Genomic DNA, 27,236 nt, shown 5'->3' with positions numbered 1-27,236 from the left:
ATTCATTCGATTTTGAGCTCAATGTAGATTATCTTTGAGATGAGCTATCATGGTGGCACAGTTCTGTAGGAGTTGATCAACTACTTGCATCTTAGAACATCCAAGGATATAGGAAATAGGTGAAGGTGGGAGTTCGTCATACACTGCCTCGTATGGAGTCACCTTGGTGGCTTCATGATAGTTAGTATTATACCACCATTCAACTAATGGTAGCCAATGTACCCATTGATGTTGCTTTTCTGATGTGAAGCACCTTAGATATGTATCCAAACATTTGTTGACTGCTTCTGTTTAACCATATCGGTTTGGGGATGATAGGCGATACTTAGTTGGAGTTGTGTGCCTTGTAGCTTGAAAAGTTCTTGCCAAAATTTGCTGGTGAAAGTGGGGTCGTGATCAGACACAATGGAAGTCGGCATGCCATGTTGTTTGAAGATCTGGTCCATGAAAGCTTGAGCCACCAAAGTGGGGGTAAATGGGTGGGGTAGAGCACAAAAATGAGCATATCTAGAAAGTCTATCCACAACCACCATGATGACGGAATTGTTGCCCGACTTTGGGAGACTAGTGATGAAATCCATGGAAACATCCGTTCAAACAGAGGCAAGGAGTGGCAATGGTTGTAAGGTTCCGGTAACTTGATTGTTTCTCCTTTGTTACGTTGGCACACATAATGTTCAGCTACAAAAGTAAGAATGTCATTTTTCATGCTAGTCCAAAAGAAAGAACGACGAGCGCATGCATAAGTCTTTTGTCAGCCTGAATGCCCTGCAGTTGGAGATGAGTGCAATTCTTCCAAAATGCGGATTTTGAGGGTGGATGGCGGCGATATAACTACTCGATTCTTGTAGTGAAGAATATCATCCTTCCAAGAGTAGTCAGTTGAGGAATTAGGATCTTCTCTCAAGTTATTAATAAGTTCGGAGAGAGAGGGGTGTGAGAACCATTCCTTGCGGGCCTCTTCAATCCAATCTGGTATGGGAAGAGAGATTGATAGCAGGGTGCTTTCATCCTCAAATTGGCGCAATAAAGCATCAGCTACTACATTGTCATGCCCTTTCTTGTAAATTATCTCATAATCATATCCCATCATTTTGGCCAACCATTTATTTTGTTGTGGCAATGATAGACGTTGCTCCAAAAAATATTTTAGGCTTTGATGGTCCGTGCAGATTTGGAAACGTCGCCCCAACAAGTATGGTTGCCAGGTGTCTACTGCATGTAAGATGGCCATCATTTCTTTCTCATAGGTAGATTGACCCAGATGTTTTCCACTCAGTTGTTGGCTGGTGAAGGCCAATGGTTGACCTTCCTACATTAATACAACACCAATACCAATACCAGAAGCATCACAGTCAATCACAAAAGATTTGTTTAAGTCTCGTAGGGCCAATACGGGAGTGGAGCACATGCCCTGTTTGAGAGCCATGAACACCTGTTGAGCTGCATTAGTCCAGAGAAATGAATTTTTCTTGAGAAGATTAGTGAGGGGTCTAGCAATGTGACCATAATTGCGGGCAAATTTGCGATAGTAGTCAGTGAAACCCAAGAATCCCCTCAAAATCTTCAAGGTTTTTGGTTGGGGCCAATCTTGCATTGCATGTATCTTTTTTGGATCAACCCTCACTCCTTCACGACCCACAATGTGTCCCAAATACTCAACTTCTTCCATGCCAAAAGAGCACTTGGACAATTTGACAAATAATTTGTGATTCCAGAGTAATTACAAGATTAGGTCTACATGTTGAAGATGTTTGTCCCAGGTTAGGTTGTAGATGAGAATGTCATCAAAGAAGACGAGGGCAAATTTTCAGAGATATGGTTTCAACAGGTGGTTTATGAGGCTTTGAAAAGTGGATGGAGCATTACAGAGACCAAATCGCATGACCAAGAATTCATAATAGCCTTCATGGGTTCGGAAGGCAGTCTTGGGAATGTCTACTTCCTTCATGCATATTTGGTGATAGCCAGAGCGAAGATCTAGCTTGGTAAAGAACTGAGCACCATGTAGTTCATCAAGAAGATCATCAACAACCAAAATAGGAAATTTGCTATGTTGCATGATTTTCTGGAACTTGGGAACGTTGGGAACTTGGGTACGGGTGTCGGGAACAACTAAAGGTTTCCCCAAAATTTACAGGAAACGGCTAATCGGGAATGGTAATATTATATAATAAAAAAAATTAAAAATATAAAAATTAAAAATATATAATTATATAATAATCAAAATTAATATTAAATCAAATATTCAAATATTAAAATCAATTTAAATCTACATTCTCTCTTATATAAAAATATATTCTCTGGGTGTCTCTCTTCCTGAGTCTCTCCCTTTTATATATATAAAATATTAAAATTTCAAGTTCATTATCAGTTCTCTGACACATGACTAGTATTTGAAACAATCTGCCTTAAAAATACAAAGGAACAATTTTACCTATGTTTCTCTAATTATTCTTATGAGAAAAAGTAAAGTGACTCTAATGGTTAAGTATTGACTGCCACATACAATATGCACACAATCTTCTGCAATACATATACATAAACAAAAAAATAAATACTCATCAGCATGACATCTCAGATATCGCCCTTACATTGAGGTGTCACATGCTTCCTTAACCCATCAAGGGATTGCTCTAGTTTCTCAATTAAGGGTATCGGTGTTAAGGATGTCTTTGGCCTTTGTTCTTGCGAAGGATTCAACAAAGCCTCATGTTTTGTGGGCAGTGCAACATATTTGTCTACATGCTTTGTATTCCCCAACCCCAGGGAACGTGGGAACTCCAAAAAAAATAGTCTTCAAAGCTCCCAGAACTTTCCCAAGCTCCCATTGCAGCTCCCACAGAAAAGGGAACGTTCCCATACAGTTCCAAATCTTCCAGGAGCGCAGGAACCACTGGAACAGGTTTCCCACCTCTACGGAGCGGTTCCTGTGTAACAGAGGAAATTTGTCTTTGACAGTGAGCTTGTTGAGGGCCCGAAAGTCTGAACACATGCACCATTCTCATTTTTCTTTAGCACCATGACCACTGGTGATGAATAAGGACTGATGTTGGGATGAATAACACAGGTTTGATGATTTTTTCAATTTCATTCTTTTGGGCGAAAGGATATCGATATGGGTGCACACTAGGCGGTTGGGCCCTCGGGACCAAAGGGATGCTATGATCATGTTCTCCCCTAGAGGGTGGAAGCTCTTTAGGTTTATCAAATATCTGTTGGTGGTGGTCTAAGACGTGTTGCATCTCAGGATGAATATGAGAAGTAGCGTATTCAATGGCCTGGATGGCATTAAATTGGGTGATGACTCCATGATGCCCCTTTTTCAAAAGCTTTTCCATTCAATGCAAGCTGATGATAGTAGGAGTACCTACCTGGAGTCCACGTAATGTATGCATGTGGTCATTCTGCTTAAAGCTCATATATAACTCCTGGAAATCCATTGTGATCGGGCCCAATGTGCGAAGCCATTCAGCACCCAAGACAATGTCACAACCACCCATTTCAATAGCAAACATGTGGGTCTTTAGGTGGTAGTCTCCCATCTGAAGTTTAATATTTTCACAATGGCCTTCACATTTCATGGTCCCCCCTCAGCGATAAGGACTTGGAAATTAGAGACTGCCTGCACAAAACAATGAACAGCTTCAGCGACTTGCTTATGGATAAATTTATGAGTGCTGCCACTATCAATCAATACCACTACTAGTCGATGTTTAAGAAAGCCTCGGATTTTGAGAGTTTGAGGCGAAGAAATGCCCGCCAAAGCATGTAGTGAGATAACTGGTTCATCTGGCGTAGCTGTGAGATCATTGTCAGGCTGGGTTTCCTCAACTTCGTCCTCAGGCCCCCCAAGGGGTGGGGCTTCCTCAGATGAGTTGTTATCAGTAGCATCAATTTGAAAGAATTTTGGTTCCTTGCATTTATGCCCCAGGGAGTATTTGTCATCACAATAGTAGCACAATCCTTATTTTCTTCTTTCAGCCATTTCTACTGGAGACACCTTTTGAACCTTAAGTGTTTGGGTAAGGCCTTGAGCCTGGGTGGGACACCCCTTGGCTACAAAATTTGGACGAGTGGACTGGGCAGCTAAGGCGAGTTCCACCTCGATGGCCTTTTTGCAGGCATCCATCCACGTAGTTGGGTGGTGCATCCAGACATGGGCTTGGATGGCTTCTTTGAGACCACTAATGAAACACTCCAAGTAGAAGTCATCTCCTAGACCATCAATTCTGATGGCCAATGTCTCAAAGGCTGCAATGTAGTCTTTTATTATGCCTGTCTGTCGGAGCTTAGTGAGACGGCCCAAAAAATTAGATTCCCTGTCAAAGCGGTCACATAGGGCTTTTGAGAACATGTGCCAAGTTATGTTCTCAAGATAACATTTCTGGTGCCACTGCCACCATTGCCATCTCTCTTGGTCCAAGTAAAGGGCTCCCACACGTAGTTTAGTTTGATCTTCACAGATATCATTAAGGGAGAAATATTGTTCCATTTGTGCTACCCATACTGTAGGATTAGAGCCATCAAATTTGTACATGTCTAGCTTGGGTGGCCGAGGGTGGGAATGTTGGTGATTTCCATGGAAGTGAATGTGATGGCTAGATTCTCCTTCGAGGTGTTCATCAACACTATGCTCCTCCCAATGAGACCTTTGCATCATATTGTTGAGCTGTGAAAGTTGTGAGGTAATTTGGTCCATAGTTCCCTAGAACTCATCCAACCTTTTTTCAAGGCTCTCGATCTTCTCATGGGCCATGACTTGAGATCTGGTACCTACCATACACAAACCCTGGTCAATTACTTAAGAGTAGTCTTCTTGGAAAGAAGGCGACCTTAGGAATCTATTGGCAGGGATCACTTGAAGTCACTTCGGAAAAAATTTGGGATCGCCGGAAAATTGAGGCTGACAAGTGAATGGTACCACTACGATCAGCTCGTCGTCCTAAAGCTTATGGGCTAAGTCTCTTGCAAGCGTCCCGGGATGGTCTCAGACTTTTTTTTTTACTCCGAAAGGAGTTTTACTCCCCACTAATCAATACTGCAGTGGCCAAATTCCAGAAAACTTAATTGTGCCCAATGTCCTGCAAAAATAGGGCCCGGACTGTAGTAGCAACAAGCCTCACTGCACAAAGAGTCTGAGCGGCACTGTGAAACCCCAACTGCCGAATTTGAGTTGCACAGTGGCAGTAGAACCCAAACTATTGGATCTGATTTGTACAGCGGCAACAAAACCCCAACTGTTGTATCTGATTTGCACTGCAGCGGCAGAACCCCAACTGCTGGATCTGATCTGGAATATAACGTAGTGGGCGATCTTCAGATAGCAGAGGGAACTATTGTCACAAAGGAGTGTCAGGTGCTACAGATTGCAATATACACAGGCGTCCAAAAATAGTACTCAGCCTAATCTTTCAAGGTGCTAACTAAGGAGGATCGATCGTACCCTTAGTCGTACTACCCGACTGCCCTATCGTATGCGCAAGTAATCTCCCCAAGTGTTGTTCTCAATGCACTCTAGCAGCAAGACGATCGACGACTTATCTAAGGCTAGGTTTCAAGTGAGTCTAGGGGGCTTCCGATATACCCAAAGGTACGTGGAAGTGCAGTCCGTGCGCGGTTCTGTCTAATGCACTACTACTCAAAGGGGTACCCACAGGGGTTACAAGGGAGTCCAACAAGTGTGACCACCTCTTGTAGTTCCTGCGTGCATGCCTCCCCAAATCCGCAGGTTTATGCGCTCAACAATAGATCCCGTGGTTTAAAGACGTTGAAACACGTCTCTAGCCTAAAAAAAATCTGCGAAAATTGGAGGTACAACCAGCCCTGGAAAGTGCTCTGATACCACTTGTTATGCTCTTGACCTGCGAGAAATACCAGAATACCAGAAATGCAAAGAAATATAACCCAGAACAAAGAATAAAATGAGAAAAACAGTTAGTATTTTATTATTCAGAAATAGATTCAATGTTCACTTGCCTCTTCGAGAGGGAAACCTCCAACAAAGCAGAGCTTGATTACAATAAGACTCAATGATCTTTCCTTTACTAACTAAGACTATTTATAGCTAAATGACATCCAAAACCCTAACTACTAGTGGTCTATTGCATAACATGGCTTAACCACTTTATTTATTAACTATGGCCCATTTACAACTCAATGTGGTCCCTTTTCTCTAATGCAGGTCAACCACTTACAATTATTAATGCGGGCTTTATTTACTCTCTAACTAACTATGACTATGACTCGGCCCATTGGGCTTATTACATAAATAAACGGGTTAGGGTTGGACCCTAACAACACTTGACTATATATTAAACTAAGATAGAGTCTCACATGGCATGCACAAACAACAAATATGGAGATAGCGTTATCCAATTATGCAAGGGTCATTAACATGCATGCAATTTTAAACATTTGATTGGATGGCAATATAGATTCACCTCAAAGAAGAAGTCATATCAACTTAACCAACGTCTTGCTGTAATGACTACTAAAAATTTTACAACAGGAAGAAAATACTGAAGATATAATATGCCCCGTTCCCTCGGCCAGGTATTTATGAAAATTCAATGTAACGCAGAAAGTTAAACATACAGGAAACAAACTGTCCCCTAGGAATACTTTGGTTTAACAAGGTATCATGCATGCAAGCAAATGTTAAGGTTCAAAAAATGATCCAGAGAGCAGGACTGTCAAATAAAATGGAGTGACCTAAGTTTTTTAACACCAAAGACATGTCAGGATGCAATGGACTGGAATATTTTACATCTTAAATTAGGGAGATTTACAATATGATCTGGATGGTTATAAGTTATAACTTACAACCTTCAGCAAATGTAAATAAATAAATAACTATAGATGCTTCTTTTTCACTAGCTTTTTCTGATGGGCTATTAGCAAATTCTTTACAAAAGAAAGGTATCTCTCTGTCATCTCGAATGCTTTCTCTGCCTCTATATTCTTCCCGTCTGTTGGGTGATGTTTGGCAGCCACATGCCCTGGAAGGGACCTCTGCTCCCACAGAGCATTGTTGGGTCAAGGATGGGAGTAGACAAAGCCTGGTTGGAAGGAGAGGAAGCACCATGGCAGCATCCTGAAGGTCATGGTTTCTGGCTTTGAGTAAGCCATTATGGCCAAATGGTGCAATTTTCCTTAGCATTCAAGCACACTGGAAATAAGGAAACATAGACGTTCTCTAGATACAGTGTTCAATCAAGGATGGAAACATAACGCTTCTGCCAAAAACGCTCTGCCTTACAGGAAGCTTGTGTTACATGTTGAGTCTTTCCAAAGGAGGTTTTACATGTCTGTATGTGTTATGGGCCATGAGAACCTAATGCAGGGTTATGCTATATAGTGAAGAGAACTCATAACTCCACAAAAATCCACTACAGATATTTAATAAAGCATGGTGCAAATGCAGCCAAATCTGTTTATCATATATTAACTTCCTATGACTGTAGCCCAGGATTTGGACACCGTGACATAGATGACACTGATCTGTGGCAATGCTGATTAAAGACGTTGGCAATGTTGCAAGAAGGCATTGTGACTAGAACTTCAATGTCCTGAAAAGTTCTCGCTGAAGGAATTCAATAGAAAAGTTTTCAAGAAATTTACTGGAAATGTCCAAGAACATGGACTCTTATCAGAAAAGCAGTCACTGCACGAATTTATTATAAACACTACTGCATGGGGATTCACTTATGATATTGGTCAGTATATAAATGAGTAGCTGGTCCTGAAAGGCAACTCGTTCCAGTTTTTGGCTAGCATGTTGCCTTGTTGAATTTGAGGTGCATAAATATGAAACGTATGCCACTGAATGGTAGGGTCGAAACACAGTGGGGCTGTTCTTATTCAAGAATCTCCCTCCATCCCTGTAAAAAATAATAGTTGCACTGTTCAATTCTTCTGGTACAATGATAATCGAAGTAGATTCCTTACTGGGAGGAAAGAAAAGGGTTTAATGTTCTCGTGTAAGGTGCTAAAACATGACTATACATGCCATACCTTTGTAAATGGTAAATTATAAACTCAATAGGTTATATCTGTGGTAGCTTCTGAATATTTCGTGGTATATAGAGAAAAAATGGACTTAAGGATATACCTTCAATTTCTATTAAATATAACTATCTTCTACAGAAGAACAAGGAAAAAGAAAGGTAAGAGAGGAGCAGCCTGCCTCCAATTGCAAAGGGTAGCTGCAAAATTGTGCCACCAAGAGGTACTGAATAGATGCTTCCCCCTTCATATTTGTCCCACCCACCAACAATGAGGCCAGTCTGGAGCATGTTCTGATAAATATTCAAACATTGTATTCCGTTATAATTCAATAATAAAAATATTGACTGGATAAGGTATAGTCATAGCCACAAAATAGCTTTACAGGATACAACATCACATGTACTCTATTTGTCAGACTAAAATGCTTCAGTTTCATGTCTCCCTGAAAGGAAAGAAAATTTTGAGCATCTACCATGACTGGTTGTCTACTACTTCAACCTTGCTTCAATGCTTCATTGTTCAGTTTTATAGCATACCATATGTCACTTCCTTAAAATTTCTACCCGTACAAACAAACTAGTCAAACCACAGAAAAATTGAAAATGAATCAATGCCCTCGAGTGACTGAAAAGGGTCATTGTGACTGCAAGAAAACTCAGCCTATAAGCTATACACCCAATGAGGGAGTGATTCATGTATCTTCCCCAACCCATGTTATTGTACCAGTAAAGAAGTCATTACTAGATAAAGAACAGAAAACCTGTTTATTTCAAATTTTCAAGTTAAGAAGGGCCTAAACCCTCAGAAAATATATAATCTTCAAGAACAAACAAACCTTCATGCTACAACTACCTTTGATGCTGAAAAGGAGCATCTTAACTATAATAGAATAGTGCTGCAACTCATGAGAGTTTTCATGAAGAGAGTACATGTCCCTTTGCCAAAAGGATCTTGGAGGAAAGTAGAAATCAACAAGATCATAATGCGAGTCAAGATAACTCCAAGGAAAATCGATGTACAGACATGATATCATCAACTTTTGCCATCAATACTTTCAATGAAGAAAAGGACCCCATTACTCATGCATATGGTGAAAATCCATCTCAAAAGAAGATTCTAGAGCTTGCAAAGTGTAAGGACTACACAAGGAGAGGTAAAGATCAGAGTCAAAATAGAATGATTCTTGCCGAAAGGTATAAGTCTGGACTAAAGGTAGATTGGGCAGCATGGATCAATAATATCAAGATGTCAGTTCCGGTCTTAGAATTGCTGAAGATTCCGTCACAAAGGGCTTCATTCTTTAAAGCCTTGGGCATTGCTCAACAAGCAAGACTTGATACTCAGCCTAAAGATGAGGAAATCGTATTAAAAGACTTAAACTGCTATATGACCAATGAAGACCATCAACCTTTCTTCTTGACATTGGACATAAATGATCATTTGCTCCATAATTGTATGCTTGACTCTGGTGCATCTACAAATGTTATGACTAACAAAGTTATGGAACAGTTGAACTTAAGGATCTCTAGACCTTATCATAACATTTGCTCAATGGATTCTAGAAAAGTTGAAGTCCTTGGTGTGGTTAAAGATCTACAGGTCTCATTGGCTGATTACCCATACAAAATCATCACCATGGACATAACGGTAATTGATGCGTCATATGTGTGGGGAATGCTTCTTTCTAGGAAGTTTGCAGCCGATCTAGGTGGTTATATTCAGATGGATCTATCTTATGCCACTATTCCAGTAGCAGCAGGTGGCATGGTCAGATTGTACAAAGAAGTGGAGAGAAGGTATCATGTGGAAGTCCCGAAGAGATTAGAAAATGGTGAACAGGTTGTGCCATAGGAGCATCCGCCTCATTTCGAGTCAGAGTTTGTTCAACCAGTCTGCCACTTTTCTTCATTCCACCACCCATCCCCTCCTCCGAGCAAAAAGAGAAATAGATTCCAGTTCGATATGCAGCACAGTGATGAGCAGTTACACCGACCAAAGAGGTTAAAATTTCAGCAAAGGACATCTAAAAAGCAGCTCATTGATCTACCACTCAGCGGACAGATGCCTGAGATTGTTCCACATTGATGATATCTTATGCCATAGGGCATTGTTTTGTATGGTATCTCTAACCCTACTCTCTTTATTTCATGTCATTAGATAGTTTTATTTCACGCACTTTTATTATGTCATTTATATTTCATTTTGTTAGGGTAAATTTTTCTATTCTAGCTATATTTTCTATATGCATGATGATTTCGATTTTAAATGGATATCTATTTGATGGACTTTTGTTTTCTTGGATGCAGGATTCTGGCATTCTCACGTTACTTCATGTAAGCAACGTGTCCCCATATGGAGCCAGATGTTGCACACATTTTGATAAAGTTTCAAGGAAACAGAAGTACCATTTTTTTTAACAAGATTGGATCATCTATCAGCAGTTTATATGTCATTGTGAACTCATTCTGCAAATTTTTAATGTAAATGATGCTACTAAAACCATGAATGTATGTAATAACCTAGGTAAGCATATTATTTTGGTGATAATTTCATCCTAGGAGGTTTTCATCTCACTAACTCGTTTGTGTTTCTAAACACGAATGGTCGGCAGAGCTTTTCCCTCCAACCTAACCCCAAAGCTAGGATGGAATTCTTCGTCAAAGTCTTAGGTGAATCCTAGTGTTCTAGTCAAGTCTTATGTAAAAATGATTTGGGAATAATTTAAACTAGTTGGCTAAATTATTTTATTACAAATCACTTGGTCTACTAGACCATATTGTGTCGCAGATTAGGTATGTAATTTGAGAGTGTAAGTCAAACGGGCATTTCCCTTTTGAGGGTTGAAATTGTAAATCTTATGTAACAAATATTTTAATGCATTGTCCCTCATACTTAGACACCATGGTTAAAATATTAAAAGGTGGAAAAAGTAATTAATCCCCTCAAGTATCAATTAATTAAATTTTCAAGCAAAATTATGTTAAAATCTTAAGCCATAAGTTTATTTAATTAAAGTCAAAATTAGAATGTCTTAGGAAAATTAACTTCACCAAGTGAAAAAATTGTGGGTCTTAAAAGAATTAATTTTTGGAGGTCCTCTACCAAGGGAATATTGGATATAAATTGGATTCTTGGGCTTTGATGGCTAAGTCAAAGTCAAATTTTTTAGGAAATTAGCTCAAAATAATTAATTTTGAGCTAATAAAAATAGAATTAAATGATAAATTCCAAAATTCCTCAAAAAATTAAAAAACAACCGCTAAGATTAAAACATGATAAAGTATTTTTCGACGGTCGAGATTATTTTGACAAGGATCAAGAAAACTAGTCGTTATTTTTCACTTGGAGGATTTATCTATAAATTAGAGCTTCATTTGAGTCTCTAGCCATCTGATTTTTGGCTAGGAAATTGTTGTTGAAGCATTTGTGTAAACTATGATCTTGCTGGGAACTATTTTTCTATCATAATAAATACTTTGGGGTGCAACTCGAGATGTCCATGTTTATCGATTTTTGGTATGCATTGACTACGGGCTTTCCTATCTTGTGCTAATATATGAATTGTCTTGAGACAAATACAGTGTTTGCAAGTACTTCTGTCCTTGGTCTCTCCAAGTTCACAAACTGTGGGTAGTGATCAACTTTGCTTGGATCCTGAATATTTCTGACGGATTAAATCTTCGCTAAGGCTATAGTGTGCATGGGGTTTTTTAAGCATTTTAGCCAATTATCAAAGAAAATAGCCATAAAAAAACGTATTTCTCAAAAAAAAAAAAACCAAAACCCTTGTATATTTGTATATTTTTGTGAATAATTTTGTAGATTAAGTTTGTAAATTATTTTTGCTAATTGGGGTTTTTGGATTTTACTAAATTTTGTATATATTTGGGGTTTGGGTGTTTTATTTTCATTTTTGCAGGTAAGATCTATTGAACTGAAGAGAAGAGGCTGAAGTAGAGCCAAATCTAGGCCCTTGAGGGTAAGATCTAGTCTCTAAATTTTTTTTGCCGGGCAGCCATTGAGAAATTTGCAGCAAAATTCAAATCGAGAAGAAAAAATTTTCTGAAACAAGGGTTTCAATTTTTAGTTCTCCCGGGCCCAGATCCAGTTTCCTCTAGCCTTGCGTCAGCCTTTTCTACCTTTACATCCTTTTTTTTAACTCTTGCAGGCAAGTCGTAGCCTCTAAGGGCTTCGACCCTCCCTCCTAGCCCCTATGTGCGGGTTTCTAGGCCACTTTTGGCCTTGTCGTGGCCTTAGGAAGCCTCGGCCTCCTTCCTCCACCCTAGATGGCTGCCCTTTGGGCTCGTTGTGGACTTTTCAACCCTAAAACCCTAACCGCTCCCTCTTTTTCGGCCTTCTAGCCCCAACGTCCAGCCCTTTCGAGCTTTCCTGTTATGGAACCAGCTCAAGAAAAGATAGAAAAGATAGATCAACGCCTTAGAATTCAGCCTCTTCGAGGGAGCAACCTCCTTTACATTACATAAATGAACAATTCTTGGATGATTCAAATGACAAAACCTCCTTTCTATATATAGGAGTCTAAGGAGTCACAATATAATCCAGCCGACCTAACAATAATAATATAAAGCCACAAAAATAATAATAGAGGGATTCTATGGGGCACATTAATAACAATATGGGGGCAATAGGGGCACAACAATATTAATAAGGGGTATAACTACAATAGTAATGGGGTAATCATTAGTATTATAGGGACCCAACATGCCCCTCTCCTTCAAAAAAGTGTTGTCCTCAACGCTTGAGTAGTTCTGGATACTTCTGCATAAAATTCTCATCCTCTCATGTGGAATCTTCAGCGGATAAGTTCTTCCACTTGATAAGATACTCTGAAATTGATCTATTTCGTAGTTGTCGAGTTCTTGTTTCTGTGACTGCTTCCGGTTCCAATATAATTTTTCCTTCCTCGTCAAGTTCTGGCAATATTGTTTGAACTGGGAGCTTGTCGCCTATAACCTTCTTTAAACATGAAACATGGAAAACTGGGTGCAATCGAGAAGCTGCAGGAAGCTCCAATTTGTATGCCATAGTACCAATCTTTTGCAACACCTTGTACGGACCATAATACTTTGGTGATAATTTATTATCCTTCTTAGCTTGCTTGAGGGACATTTGCTTATATGGTTGTAGCCATAGGAATACCCAATCCCCTACATCAAAACTTCTTTCACTGCGATGTTGATCTGCCTGTTGTTTCATTCTATTATGTGCCAACACGAGGTTATCCTTTAAGAGTTGGAGGACTTGTTGTTGATGTTCGATGTGATGTTCCACTGCCTGAACCTTAGAATTTTCTCTTAAATATGATGTGATGGATGGTGGTTGATACCCATAAAGTGCCATAAATGGGGTCATTTTTGTTGTTGTATGGAAGGAAGTGTTATACCACCATTCAGCCAGAAGCAACCATTTGACCCATTGTGTCTGTTTATCAGATACAAAGCAACGAAGATATCCTTCCAAACATTTGTTTACTATCTCAGTTTGCCCATCAGATTGAGGATGATAAGATGAGCTATGAGCAAACTGAGTACCAAGACAAGAAAATAATTCTTTCCAAAAATTTCCAGTGAAAATGGGATCTCTGTCACTTACAATAATCTTTGGGTTTCCATGTAGCTTTTGAATTGTTTCCATAAATGCAGTAGAAACTGTACTGGCTTTAAATGGATGTGATAATGCACAAAAGTGTGCATACTTGGTAAGTCTGTCAACTACCACCATGATGACACTCTTTCCCTCAGACTTGGGTAAACCTGTGATAAAATCCATTGAAACCTCCTCCCAACGTTGGCTTGGAATGGATAAAGGTTGTAATAAACCCGGTGTCTTAATTGTTTCAACTTTATTTTGTTGGCAAACCAAACATTCCGCCACAAACTTTTGAATATCTGATTTAAGGCCATCCCAAAAAAAATCCTTCTTAACCCTGTGGTAAGTTTTTAAAAATCCTGAGTGCCCTCCTAAGGGAAGTGTGCAATTCCATAAGAATCTTTTGTTTTAGCTGGGAATTCTTACAGAGGTATAAGCGATCTTTGTACCATAACGAATCATTTTGCCAGCTAAATGTATCAGACGTACTGGAATCTTGTTGTAACTTTCGAATAAGTGCCCACACTTCTTCGTCATTCTTCCATTCCTCCCTTGCTTCGTTTATCCAATCTGGTTGGATAATAGAAATGGCGCACAACAATGCTTCCACATCCTCATCCTTTCTTGAGAGTGCATCTGCCACCACATTTTGCTTCCCTTTTTTGTAGATGATTTCAAAGTCATAACCCAACATCTTTGTGACCCACTTTTGTTGCTCTTCAGAGGATAATCTTTGTTCTAAAAAGTATTTAAGGCTATCATGATCCGTTTTTACCTTGAAGTGTCTTCCCATTAGGTAGGGTCGCCATTTCTTAAGTGCATGGAGTATTGCCAACATTTCCTTCTCATAAATAGCTTTGCTTAAAAACTTTCCCTTGATTGGACGACTTTCAAAAGCAATGGGTCTTTCATCTTGCATTAGAACAGCACCAATTCCATTTCCTGAAGCATCACATTCCACAATAAAGGTTTTTGTGAAGTCTGGTGTAGCTAAGACCGGTGCTTGGCACATTGCCTCTTTAAGATGTTCAAAGGCCTTTGTTGCTTCTAGAGTCCATGAAAATGCATCTTTCTTCAATAATGTTGTTAGAGGTGCTGCTATTCTCCCATAATTCTTAACAAACTTGCGATAATACCCTGTCAACCCGAGAAATCCTCGCAGATGCTTTATGGATGTGGGGATTTTCCATTCCTTAATGGCTTTAATTTTGCTAGGGTCTACCTTAACTCCTTCATGAGATACAATATGACCCAGATATTCCACCTCCTGGACTCCAAAGAAACATTTGGATCTTTTTGCATATAATTGTTTCTCCTCCAATAGTTGTAGCACCCTGTCAACATGTTCAACATGATCCTTCCAAGACTTGCTGTAGATTAGTATATCATCAAAAAATACTAACACAAATTTTCTAAGGAATGGTTTGAAAATTGAATTCATCAAACTTTGAAATGTTGAAGGTGCATTGGTAAGGCCAAAAGGCATGACCAAAAATTCATAATGACCCTCATGAGTTCTAAATGCTGTTTTCGGAATGTCTTCAGTCTTCATTCTGATTTGATGATATCCCGAACGAAGATCCAACTTGGTGAAGTAAATTGATCCATGCAATTCATCCAGTAATTCATCAATGACAGGAATGGGGAACTTATCTTTAATAGTGAGCTTGTTGAGCTCCCTATAATCTGGACACATGCGCCATGATCCATCCTTCTTGTGCACCAATACTACTGGAGTAGAGAAAGAACTTTGACTCGGTTGAATTATACCAGCCTCTAGCATTTCTGCAACCATACGTTCAATTTCACTCTTTTGGACATAGGGATATCTGTACGGCCTGATGTTTGGAGGAACACTTCCTGGAATCAGATGAATAGCATGATCATGATCACGCATAGGTGGGAGACCTTTGGGAGTCTCAAATACCTTGGAATGATTGTCCAGGATTTTTTGGAGATCTGGAGAAATAGATGATTCCGATGTGGAAACATCTAGTGAACATAATTGTGCAATTACACCTCTTTGCTCCTTTTTTAGAAGCTTTGTCATACCATTAGAGTTAATTATCTTTCCTGGTTTCCCTGCAATACCCCTTAATTCAACTTCCTTTCCTTCCGTAGAAAATTTGATGAAAAGTTCTTGAAAATTAAAAGCTATTGTACCCAAGGATTGTAGCCATTGGACTCTTAGTACAACATCAGCACCTCCCATTGGAATGGAAAGCATTGAGCTAGTCAATACATATTCTCCCATGGATAGCTTGATATTATGGCACTTTCCAGAGCAATTTATTGTTCCTCCATTTGCAATCATCACTTGACACTCTGGTGCTGGATATAGGAAGCAATTCAATTCTTTTGCTACCTTACAATGAATAAAATTGTGGGTGCTTCCTGAATCAATCAACACTATTACCTTTTTCTTCTTGATTTGTCCTTGTATTTTGATGGTTTGAGGAGTGGTAATTCCTACCAATGCATTACAAGATATGGTCGGATTTATTTGTTCTTCATCTAGGCTTTGTTCCTGGAGTATATCCTCTTCTTTTGACCTTTCTTGCTCATTTTCTTCTTCCTCTTCACAATCTATGTAGAATAACTTCTTCTCAGCACACTTATGACCTTTAGTGTACTTGCTATCACAACTGTAACAAAGCCCTTTTTGCTCTTTTTTCTTCCAATTGTTGTGGTGTCAACCTTATAGGTTGTGGAAGACTAGGGGCAACAACACTTCCGTCTTTATAGTTGTGAGTGGTATGTGTTGAAATTTGGTACCGGAGGACAGGTGGTTCCCTTAGGCTTTGATCTTTGGCCTAGGGAAAAGTGTCCAAAAGAATTTAATTTTTCTCCTAAAGTGACTTTATAATTTTATAAAGTTAAATCTAATTTAAAAGTGACTTTAAGTGATAAAGTTATTAAGTCTAATTTTAAAGTGACTTTTATAAAGTCAATGAAAAATTAGAAAGGAAAAGTGACTTTGGAAATAAATGACTAAGTGGGTCTTTATTAAAGTGGGGTGAATTAAAAAATAGAAAGTGAGATTTAAATGAGCATTTAATCTCAACCATTGATCTAAATCTATTTCAGCCATTGGATTTAGAGATCACCCAAAAGTCACTTGGATCACCCAAAAGTCACTTGGAGTTATATTAAAGGAGGAAAAGGAGGAAAAGGTCATTCATTCTTTCATGAGCAGATTGGGAGAAGGAGAGCAAGAGAGCAAGAGAGATTTCTGAGCAGGGAGGAGAAGGAGACAGCAGCTTGGCACACATTCCAAGGCAGCAGTTGAGCAGATTTGTACAGCTGATTCAGCACATAGTGAAAGGCAGATTTTTGCACAAAAATCGAGGAGCAGTTTGCTGATTTTTCTGCACACAAAACGGAGGTCGTACATCATTTATTGCTGTCCTGTTTGCTGTAATTTCCAGATTGCTGTGAGGCACGGGAAAAGAGATAAGTTGTAAATTTGCTTGCTGATTTTTTGCTGAATAATTCTCACTGTAAAAAGGCAATTTTCAGAAATAAAGAAGAGCTCTCAAACTGGTTTTCCCCAAGAGTTGTAGGGGGTTTTTCCAGGGTCAAGTTGACCAAAAATATCAGTGTTTTAATGTGTTTTAATGGCTGTTTTTAATCGCTGATTTTTATTTCTGCAATTTTCAGCATTCTGAAAAATTTCCAGAATTTGTGTTTTCAGCCATATTTATTTTTTTCAGTCTGTTAAATGTATGGTTATGGGAATGGGCATTTAACTACATGGGAGAAATAAGGTGAAACTGAAAACCGGGGTGGGAAAACAGAAATTTTTACATGGTATCAGAGCTTGAGTGCTGAAGGGCAGTTTGGGACAGCAAAAGGAAAAATTACCGTTGCTGATTTTTCACTCAGAAAATTCCAGCAAGCTGATTTTTTCATAAACAGCAGTTTTATCTTTACTACAGCAGTGCTATTTTTCAGTTTTAGGACAGCAGGATGTCATTGGGATTGAGGGTGGAGGATAGGCTGGATGGGCATATAAATTACAGCGTTTGGAAGGAGAGAATGCAGAGTATCTTTGAGGAGGCAGAAGTCTGGGATATCATGGTGCATACCGCACAGAACCCTGTTGTTGTGCCCACTGATGTTAGTCAGTTGGCTGAGTATAAAAAGAAGAACAATAAGGGTAAGAGGCTGATTCTAGACGGAATCAAAGACCATTGCATTCCTCATGTGAGAGGAAAGAGCAATGCCCATGAGATGTGGACAGCATTGTCCAATCTCTACCAGAGTACCAATGAGAACCGGAAGATGGTCCTGAAGGAGAAGCTGAAGAACATTAAGATGGGGAATGATAGTGCAGCTGGATATCTCACAAAGATTACCAATGTGAGAGATGAGTTGGCAGCGATTGGAGAGGCCATTCCATCCACTGAGTTGGTGCGTATTGCAGTGAATGGCCTCCCCCGTTCATGGTTGAACTTTGCTGATGGGGTTTGTGCACGTGAGACCCTTCCCACATGGGAGAGGTTTTGGGATGATTGTATTCAGACAGAGATCAGGAAAGGACAGCTTGGGGCAGCCAAGCCAGTTGAGCAGGATAAGGACGTAGCACTGGTGGCAGGAGGCAAGAAAGGCAAAGGGAAGAAGCAGGCTTCCACAAGCAGTGGTGGGGGCAAAGGCAAAGGTAAAGGTAAACAGGGTAACTCACAGAAGGACTATTCCAAGATGAAGTGTTGGAATTGTCAAAAGATGGGACACTATGCAGTTGTGTGTCCGGAGAAGAAGAAGAAGAAGGGGAAAAACCAGGACGTGGCAGCTTCAGCAGAGATTGAGGACTTTGCTGGTCGTTTTGACCGAGAGTTTGCGTTCACTACGTGTGAGTCCTCTAGTACAGGATCACCTGCCACACAGGTTCAGAGGGAGCATGCTTTTCCCTCGATTAGCGGAGCATCTTCAGGTATCTGGTATGTGGACAGTGGGGCTTCACGTCACATGACAGGAGTCCGGGAGTACTTCTCAGAGCTTTCAGAGAGTGGCACTGATATTGAGGTAGTACTCGGTGATGACAGAGTTGTTAGAGCAGTCGGGGTGGGGACAGTGACATTTCAGAGGGAGTCCAAACCTCCCTTGAAGGTGTCAGAGGTTCTTTATGTGCCAGGGATGAGGAAGAACCTCATATCCGTCTCAGCTTTGGAGGACAGAGGATATGAGGTACTGTTTAGGGGAGGACAGGTGTTGATGTATCCCAGGGACGCTCCAACTGATTCAGCTAGAGTGATAGGTGTACGCCATGCAAAGGTGTACAAGTTTGCATTCCAGCCCCTTTTGGCATTGAGCAGTAGTACCGACAGCAGAGCTAGCAGTTCTGAGCTGTGTGAGATTTGGCACCGCAGGATGGGACACATGTATCATGGAGCCTTGAGGACATTGCGGGAGATCACTACAGGTGTGCCAGATTTCAGTACTGATCACTTTGATACTTGCAGAGGTTGTGTGATGGGCAAGTTTGCCAAATCCCCTTTTCCCAACAGTGACAGCAGAGCGACGGGGATACTTGATTTGATTCATTCCGATGTGAGCGGTCGGATGTCTCATGTTTCCTTGAGTGGATATGAGTACTATGTGTTATTCATTGATGATCACTCCAGGAGGACCTGGATTTATTTTTTGAAGACCAAGAGTGAGGTCTTCAAGCGGTTTCAGGAGTTCAGAGCTCTTGTGGAGACTCAGACAGGTCGAAAGATCAAGTCCTTGAGGTCGGACAATGGAGGAAAGTACACCCTTGGAGAGTTTGTTGACTATTGTGCGGAGGCAGGCATTAGGAGGGAGTTTACTGTTCCTTACAACCCCCAGCAGAACGGAGTTGCAAAGAGGAAGAACAGATCCATCATAGGGGCTGCCAAAGCCATGATACATGATCAGGGGTTGCCATTGTTCTTGTGGGCAGAGGCCTGCAACACAGCTGTTTACTTGCAGAACAGGAGTCTGCATCGTGCCTTGGGGCACATGACTCCTGAGGAGGCTTTCTCTGGGAAGAACCCTGATCTTGGTCATCTTCATATCTTTGGATGCATTACATACTCCTATATACCCAAGGAGAAGAGGACCAAACTAGAGCCCACCGCAGAGAAGGGTATCTTTGTGGGCTACAGTGAGACCTCAAAGGCCTTTCGGATTTACATTCCTGCACAGAGGAGAGTTGTTGTCAGACGGGATGTGAAGTTCGAGGAGGACAGGGCCTTTAGGAGGTCACGGGAGTTAGAGTATCTGGATCAGCCAGACCCTCAGCAGCAGTTGAGTCAGTCGTAAGGATCCAGTGGGCAGGGATCAGGAGGATTTGGAGGTACATCTATGAGGATGTCAGGTCCATCAGTGAGCAGTGGCTCGCCGATCCAGAGGGGTGGTGCTCCGGGCAGCATGCAGAGCAGTTCACTAGGGAGTCCACTGATGGACAGTTCACACGGTACCTCAGCTTCTACAGGTTCAGGTGCAGGCAGGAGGACAGCAGACAGACAGTCAGGAGTTCAGGCTACTGATGGTGATGAGGAGGAGGAGTTTCATTCTCCTATGGGAGAAGCATACTCAGGGAAGAGGAAGCCCAAGTGGCTTCAGGACACCTTGAGAGATGTCACATCTGTTGCTGAGCCGAAGAGGCCGGTCAGAGAGAGTAGACCACCTGAGAGGTTCTGTAGCTATATGGCGATGGTTACCAGCATCCTTGACTCTGAGCCTTCTAGCTATGAGGAGGCAGCTAGCCAGCAGGTCTGGAGAGAGGCCATGCAGGAGGAGTATTCTTCTATCATGAAGAATGATGTTTGGGAGGTGGTGCCGAGGCCTGAGGGCAAATCCGTGGTTACTTCCAGATGGCTTTACAAGGTAAAGCATGCTGCAGATGGCAGAATTGAGAAATTCAAAGCGAGGTTTGTGGCTAGAGGGTTCTCCCAGGTAGAGGGAGTTGATTATGAGGAGACCTTCGCTCCCGTGGCTCGATATACTTCGATCCGCTCCATTATATCGATAGCAGCAGAGATGGGTTGGAAGATCCACCAGATGGATGTGAAGACCGCATTTCTTAATGGCTTCATACAGGAGGAGGTGTACATTGAGCAGCCACAGGGCTTTGAGCTGCATGGGAAGGAGTCCCATGTGTGCAGATTGAAGAAGGCCCTTTATGGCCTGAAGCAAGCTCCCAGAGCTTGGTACTCCAGGATAGATGCATACTTGCAGGGGATGGGTTTCACAAAGCGTGAGGCAAATCCGAACCTTAACTTTATTGTGATTGGTGAGGAGCCTCTCATTCTGGTGCTGTATGTGGATGACTTGATCATTACAGGTGCAGAGAGACTCATAGAGCACTGCAAGAGAGATCTTGCGGCGGAGTTTGAGATGAAGGACATCGGCTTGATGCATTACTTTTTGGGTTTGGAGGTGTGGCAGGAGGAGGGGCATTTCTTCCTGGGGCAGGGGAAGTATATTGTGGACATCCTTAGCAGATTCCACATGGAGGATTGTAGACCCATGTCGACACCGATGATCACCAACTGGAAGAAGCTTCATGCTTCGGATTCCGAGTTGGTGGATCCCACATTGTACAGGCAGCTAATTGGTTCCTTGATGTATTTGGTCAACACTAGACCAGATATCTGTTTTGCAGTCAACACGATGAGCCAATTTATGTGTGAGCCTAGGAAGGTTCACTGGGTGGCTGCAAAACACATTTTGCGATACTTGCAGGGGACATTGGATTATGGTCTGGACTACAGGCAGGGAGATGGAGTGAGATTGGCAGGATACACTGATTCTGATTGGGCAGGTTGTGCTTCTGATAGGAAGAGCACTTCAGGGTGTTGTTTTGGGTTGGGTTCAGCAGTAGTGTCATGGTTCAGCCGGAAGCAGCAGTCAGTAGCACTAAGTTCAGCGGAAGCAGAGTATATGGCAGCCAGTCTAGCTAGTTGTGAGGCCATCTGGCTTCGCAAGATGTTGTTTGGCTTATTTGGTCAGCCGTTGAGACCTTCAGTGATTTACTGTGATAATCAGAGTTGCATTAAACTCACGGAGAATCCAGTATTTCATGACAGGTCAAAGCATATCGGGATCAGATATCATTTCATCAGAGACTATGTTCAGAAGGGAGCTGTGAAGCTTGAGTATATTTCCACTGATGAGCAGGTTGCAGATATCCTTACCAAAGCCTTACCACGAGGCAAGCATGTCTACTTCAGAGACAAGATGGGTGTGGTGAGGAACACCTTCCTCGGTAAGAGGGAGTGTTGAAATTTGGTACCGGAGGACAGGTGGTTCCCTTAGGCTTTGATCTTTGGCCTAGGGAAAAGTGTCCAAAAGAATTTAATTTTTCTCCTAAAGTGACTTTATAATTTTATAAAGTTAAATCTAATTTAAAAGTGACTTTAAGTGATAAAGTTATTAAGTCTAATTTTAAAGTGACTTTTATAAAGTCAATGAAAAATTAGAAAGGAAAAGTGACTTTGGAAATAAATGACTAAGTGGGTCTTTATTAAAGTGGGGTGAATTAAAAAATAGAAAGTGAGATTTAAATGAGCATTTAATCTCAACCATTGATCTAAATCTATTTCAGCCATTGGATTTAGAGATCACCCAAAAGTCACTTGGATCACCCAAAAGTCACTTGGAGTTATATTAAAGGAGGAAAAGGAGGAAAAGGTCATTCATTCTTTCATGAGCAGATTGGGAGAAGGAGAGCAAGAGAGCAAGAGAGATTTCTGAGCAGGGAGGAGAAGGAGACAGCAGCTTGGCACACATTCCAAGGCAGCAGTTGAGCAGATTTGTACAGCTGATTCAGCACATAGTGAAAGGCAGATTTTTGCACAAAAATCGAGGAGCAGTTTGCTGATTTTTCTGCACACAAAACGGAGGTCGTACAGCATTTATTGCTGTCCTGTTTGCTGTAATTTCCAGATTGCTGTGAGGCACGGGAAAGGAGATAAGTTGTAAATTTGCTTGCTGATTTTTCGCTGAATAATTCTCACTGTAAAAAGGCAATTTTCAGAAATAAAGAAGAGCTCTCAAACTGGTTTTCCCCAAGAGTTGTAGGGGGTTTTTCCAGGGTCAAGTTGACCAAAAATATCAGTGTTTTAATGTGTTTTAATGGCTGTTTTTAATTGCTGATTTTTATTTCTGCAATTTTCAGCATTCTGAAAAATTTCCAGAATTTGTGTTTTCAGCCATATTTATTTTTTTCAGTCTGTTAAATGTATGGTTATGGGAATGGGCATTTAACTACATGGGAGAAATAAGGTGAAACTGAAAACCGGGGTGGGAAAACAGAAATTTTTACAGTATGCTTCCTGGTTGCCATAATTTTGCTTTTTATTTTTCTTGCTAACCTGAATGCCTTCTCTAATGAATCAGGTTCCCAAAGGCGAACATCATGTTGGATATTATCTTTTAAAGACCCTATGAACACATCAATCATATGCTCCTCTGAAATATCTTTTACCCTTATATTCAATTTTTGGAACTCCTCAATGTGCTCCATTATTAAACCCTTTTGTTTGAGACTTATGAGTTGGCTAAAAAAAGTGTTGCTTTTTGTATCCTCATAATGTGCTATCAATTCTTCCGTAAAAATTGCCCAAGTGATAAATTGTTTACGAGAGCAAAGCCATTGATACCATACAAACTGATTTGGTTCCAAATATAAAGTTTCCATACGTACCTTTTGTGTGTTTTTCACATTATTGAGATCGAAGAATTGCTCCATCTGTAATATCCATGTGGCGGGATCCTTGCCATCAAACTTCCTCATATCGATTTTTGGAACATGGTGAGTCTTTGATCCAACATTAGAGTCTATGGAATCATGATTAACATTTCTTTTGTTCTCATCATGAGTTTCCTTTAGTACCCTTTCACCCTTAGTGACCATTTCTTGTAGCAACTTATTCATATTTATCTTCAATTCTTCCATCTTATCATCCATGCCATCAATTTTAGTGTCCATGCCATTCACCTTAGCTTCCATGCCATCCATCTTAGCTTCTACACCTTTCTTTAAACCATCCATCTTAGCTTCTACATCTTTCCTTAAACCATCCATTTTAGATTCTGTTGCTTTTTGTGCAAGTGACACTCGTTGCACTTGTTCTTGTAATTTTGATATATCATATAGCATTTCTTCTTCTTCTTCATGAGTCATGCTAGAGCTTTCAAGTTCCTTACTAGGTGTTTGCATTTTCTTTCCTCGGGGCATCAGTTACTGGTAATAATCCTCTATTATGCCCTTTGAATTCCTTCAAAATAAATTTTCAAACCAAGCTTACGCAAAAATTTAAGAAAATCTACACACCTTTTTTCACTTTGTAGGAGCTCGATATTGCCTCTGATGTATCTCTGTACTTTTCGATCATCTAGTTTTGAATTTGTGACTTGCAGTAGCCCTCTGTGTCCTCTTTCCAATGCCACAAGTCTGACCCAAATTGGATTCTCCAAGGAAGAGTTATGCGAAATCTCCCACGGTGACTTGATTATAGACTAGTTCAGTAGAGCAAACTTGTATGGCGTGCCACGAGTCACTGTTTCGACCTTTGGATATGAACAATGCATACAAGAAACTACAGTCCGTCCTCTTTCTGTACCTTCTTACGAAATTTCAATCTGATCCCCAGAGAGAAAGTTATGACGATTTTCCCTAGGTCACCTGTTTTTAATGTAATTCAGGAGTCTGCAAAAAGACCAACTTCCTCAGATCATATCTCCGCAATTATTGCGCAAAAAGTTCTGAAATTCGAACCCAAGGTTCAGCGCGATTTCTTCTCAAATGGATTTTTTTTGCGACTTCTGAAACGTCATAGAAAAAAGTTATAGCGAAAATGCCACGATGACCTGTTTGGAGCAGCGAAACCCTAGAATCCAAAGCTCTGATACCAAATGTTATGGAACCAGCTCAAGAAAAGATAGAAAAGATAGATCAACGCCTTAGAATTCAGCCTCTTCGAGGGGGTAACCTCCTTTACATTACATAAATGAACAATTCTTGGATGATTCAAATGACAAAACCTCCTTTCTATATATAGGAGTCTAAGGAGTCACAATATAATCCAGCCGACCTAACAATAATAATATAAAGCCACAAAAATAATAATAGAGGGATTCTATGGGGCACATTAATAACAATATGGGGGCAATAGGGGCACAACAATATTAATAAGGGGTATAACTACAATAGTAATGGGGTAATCACTAGTATTATAGGGACCCAACATTTCCTTGCCTCTTTCCCCTTCGTTTTTCCCTCCTTGGCCATTTTTGACCCCTGATTTGTCTTCCTTTAGCCTCCAAGCCTCAACCCTAACCCTATTTGGCCTAGAGTTGGCCTTCTCTAGCCCTAGTTTGGCCTTTGTACATTTCTGAAATGTTAAGGACTAAATACTTGGTGGTTTTGCAAGTATTTTGGGCTTCAAAAGTTTGATTTTTAAGTGGCATCTTCATCCCAAAATTTTGGACAGCTTGGGAAACTTCATCTTCAAAGCCTTAGGTATAGGGTTTGCTCTCTAAACCCTCATTTTGCCTCTGTTTTATTACAACAGTGATATAATAGCCCTAAAAACACATTTGAAATGGTCAAAATCACTCAAAATTGCAAAATTTGAATTTTCCTAAATTTTGGCCACTTGGGCATTTGGGATCTAGCTTAAATCTAAATATCTATTCACTGCAATTTCTAAATCACACACCTACGAAAATTTCTGAATCTCCACATCAGAAATCCTACTGCAATCACTGGTTTATCATCTCCTACTTGTTTTTACATTCAACAAGTTATTTAATTATTTAAACACTGATGAAAAACACTACTACAGACTACACTAACATACAAATCATAAACTGAAATAGATATGAGACAAACACACAAGGGACACCGTTATTTTTGGACAACACGTCCCTGGAAAAACCCAATGCAATAAAACGGTGCAGCAACTCTGAGGGTTTTCTATTATTAAACAGTGGTTCTGAATACAACTCTGGATGCCCTCTCAGCTATCCAGTTACAGAGATAAAATATACTAGCAGAAACCTGAGTGAGATTACCTCACTTCACCCGGCAAAATCCCTCCGATCTGGCAACTGGATTCACTATCCCTGGCTTCTACTACGCTTCTCCTTCGCATTAGCTGTGTGGGCCTATGTGGAGCACACTTAGACACTTTGTCAGCTTTGCGCTACCTCCTCTGCCTCTTGGAGCTCTGACGTCAGCCTTCTCGGCTGATCCTACTGCTCCCCGGCTGAATTCACCCTTCTCAATTGATCCTACTGCACCCCGGCTGAATTCGTACTTCTACAGGAGTGCAGCACCTCCCTTGCACTGGCACTACATCAGGCAATGCGTGGGCCCTTCTGGCCCAGTGTCAGCCTCCCTTGGTTTGCACTGCCTCCTTTGGCTTATCTCTGCCTCTGTCTGTTGTGTATTTGGGGTCTGGGAGAAGATCCTCCAATCCCAACTATCCTTGCCACTCTGCTGCAATTCAGATCACCAGTTCAATTTTCTCAGCAAACCACGCACCAAAAAAATCGAACTTCTTTGATCACTTGATGTATCTCCAACTAACCCTCAAGTCTCCTCTTATACTTTTCATGTTGATGAATCAACGGCGGAGATTAAGTCCCTAATCAACAGCTAAAATTAAAACAGACTTGATCCTCATCACTTAGAAGTTTCTCACCCATATTCTTATTAATACCCATTAATAGTTTAGACTTAGGAACCCATTAAAAATATTAAATATTTTAATAACTCCTCATCCGAGTGGAATTTCCCCAAACGATTTCTAGTTCTTGAAGATCTCATGTGTTCTAGCCCCTCCACAAAATGTATGAGCTAGAGCACAACCGATGCTACCCAAAATCAACAACACCTAAAGAGGGCTCAAAAAATTGATTTTTCAGTTTTGGTAATTTTTTTCTATTTTTGGGCATATTGGGCATTGGTTTTAGCATCATTAGCTTGTTGATCTACTAATTTGTTCACTGCTGTTATAAGATATATCAAATCTAATCTAGCACTGAATATTGCATCTTAAAGTGACTTAAAACTCATATTTTACTTTGGCAAGTTGTTGGGCATTTCATCAATCAATGCTAATCACTATTGGCTTGTTATCCATTGAATCTAAGGTGGTTTCCTCACTGTTGTTATAACTTTCTTATTGTTGTCATAACAGTCACATATCACATCTTATGAGGTCTAAAAATTGTAAATTTACATTGGATAAACAATGGGAAATTTTCCACCTTATAAGTTTGGCAATTTCATGTTAAAGTGATCTCACGATTGTTGTCATAAAATCAATAAGTGCCGAAATGTTATGGTTGATTTTGGAATCTAACACTTGCTTATTTTGAGAATTTGTTAACTTGGCACTTAACACACTCAACATCTAAGTCTTTAAATCTCATTGGTGGTTTAAGTTGTTTGAGCATTGGCATCATTGTGTTTGACATCTAATTAAGGCATTGTTAAGAAATCGTTAGATAATTGCTCTAAGTTAAAGATCATAATCTTAAGAGGCTTTGATATCTTGGTTGTTTATCTTAAGCATTTGGCATCTTAAGTTTCATTGGTTATCATTCTAAGTGAGCATTTCAACATTGGTCATTGGCAT

At 40.4% G+C, this 27,236-nt stretch overlaps 1 protein-coding gene across 2 annotated transcripts in view; it reads right to left on the bottom strand.

Annotated features, from left to right (window-relative positions):
* Nucleotides 1-27,236, bottom strand: part of LOC149181897 (proteasome subunit beta type-6-like) — a 271,961-nt gene that overhangs the window by 83,343 nt on the left and 161,382 nt on the right. For both annotated transcript variants that reach the window (XM_089416713.1, XM_089416714.1), the window contains exon 6: nt 8,189-8,300. In XM_089416713.1, the coding sequence (XP_089272839.1) occupies nt 8,189-8,300 (112 nt within the window). The remainder of the gene's footprint in view (nt 1-8,188; nt 8,301-27,236) is intronic.

The sequence above is a fragment of the Pinus tabuliformis genome, chromosome 3_2 (genome assembly GCF_031772625.1).
Source record: "Pinus tabuliformis cultivar Carrire ecotype Pingquan chromosome 3_2, CPIR1, whole genome shotgun sequence".
Taxonomy (NCBI): domain Eukaryota; kingdom Viridiplantae; phylum Streptophyta; class Pinopsida; order Pinales; family Pinaceae; genus Pinus; species Pinus tabuliformis.
Note: the sequence above shows the minus strand (reverse complement) of the source record. Positions and strands in the feature narration are given on the sequence as shown.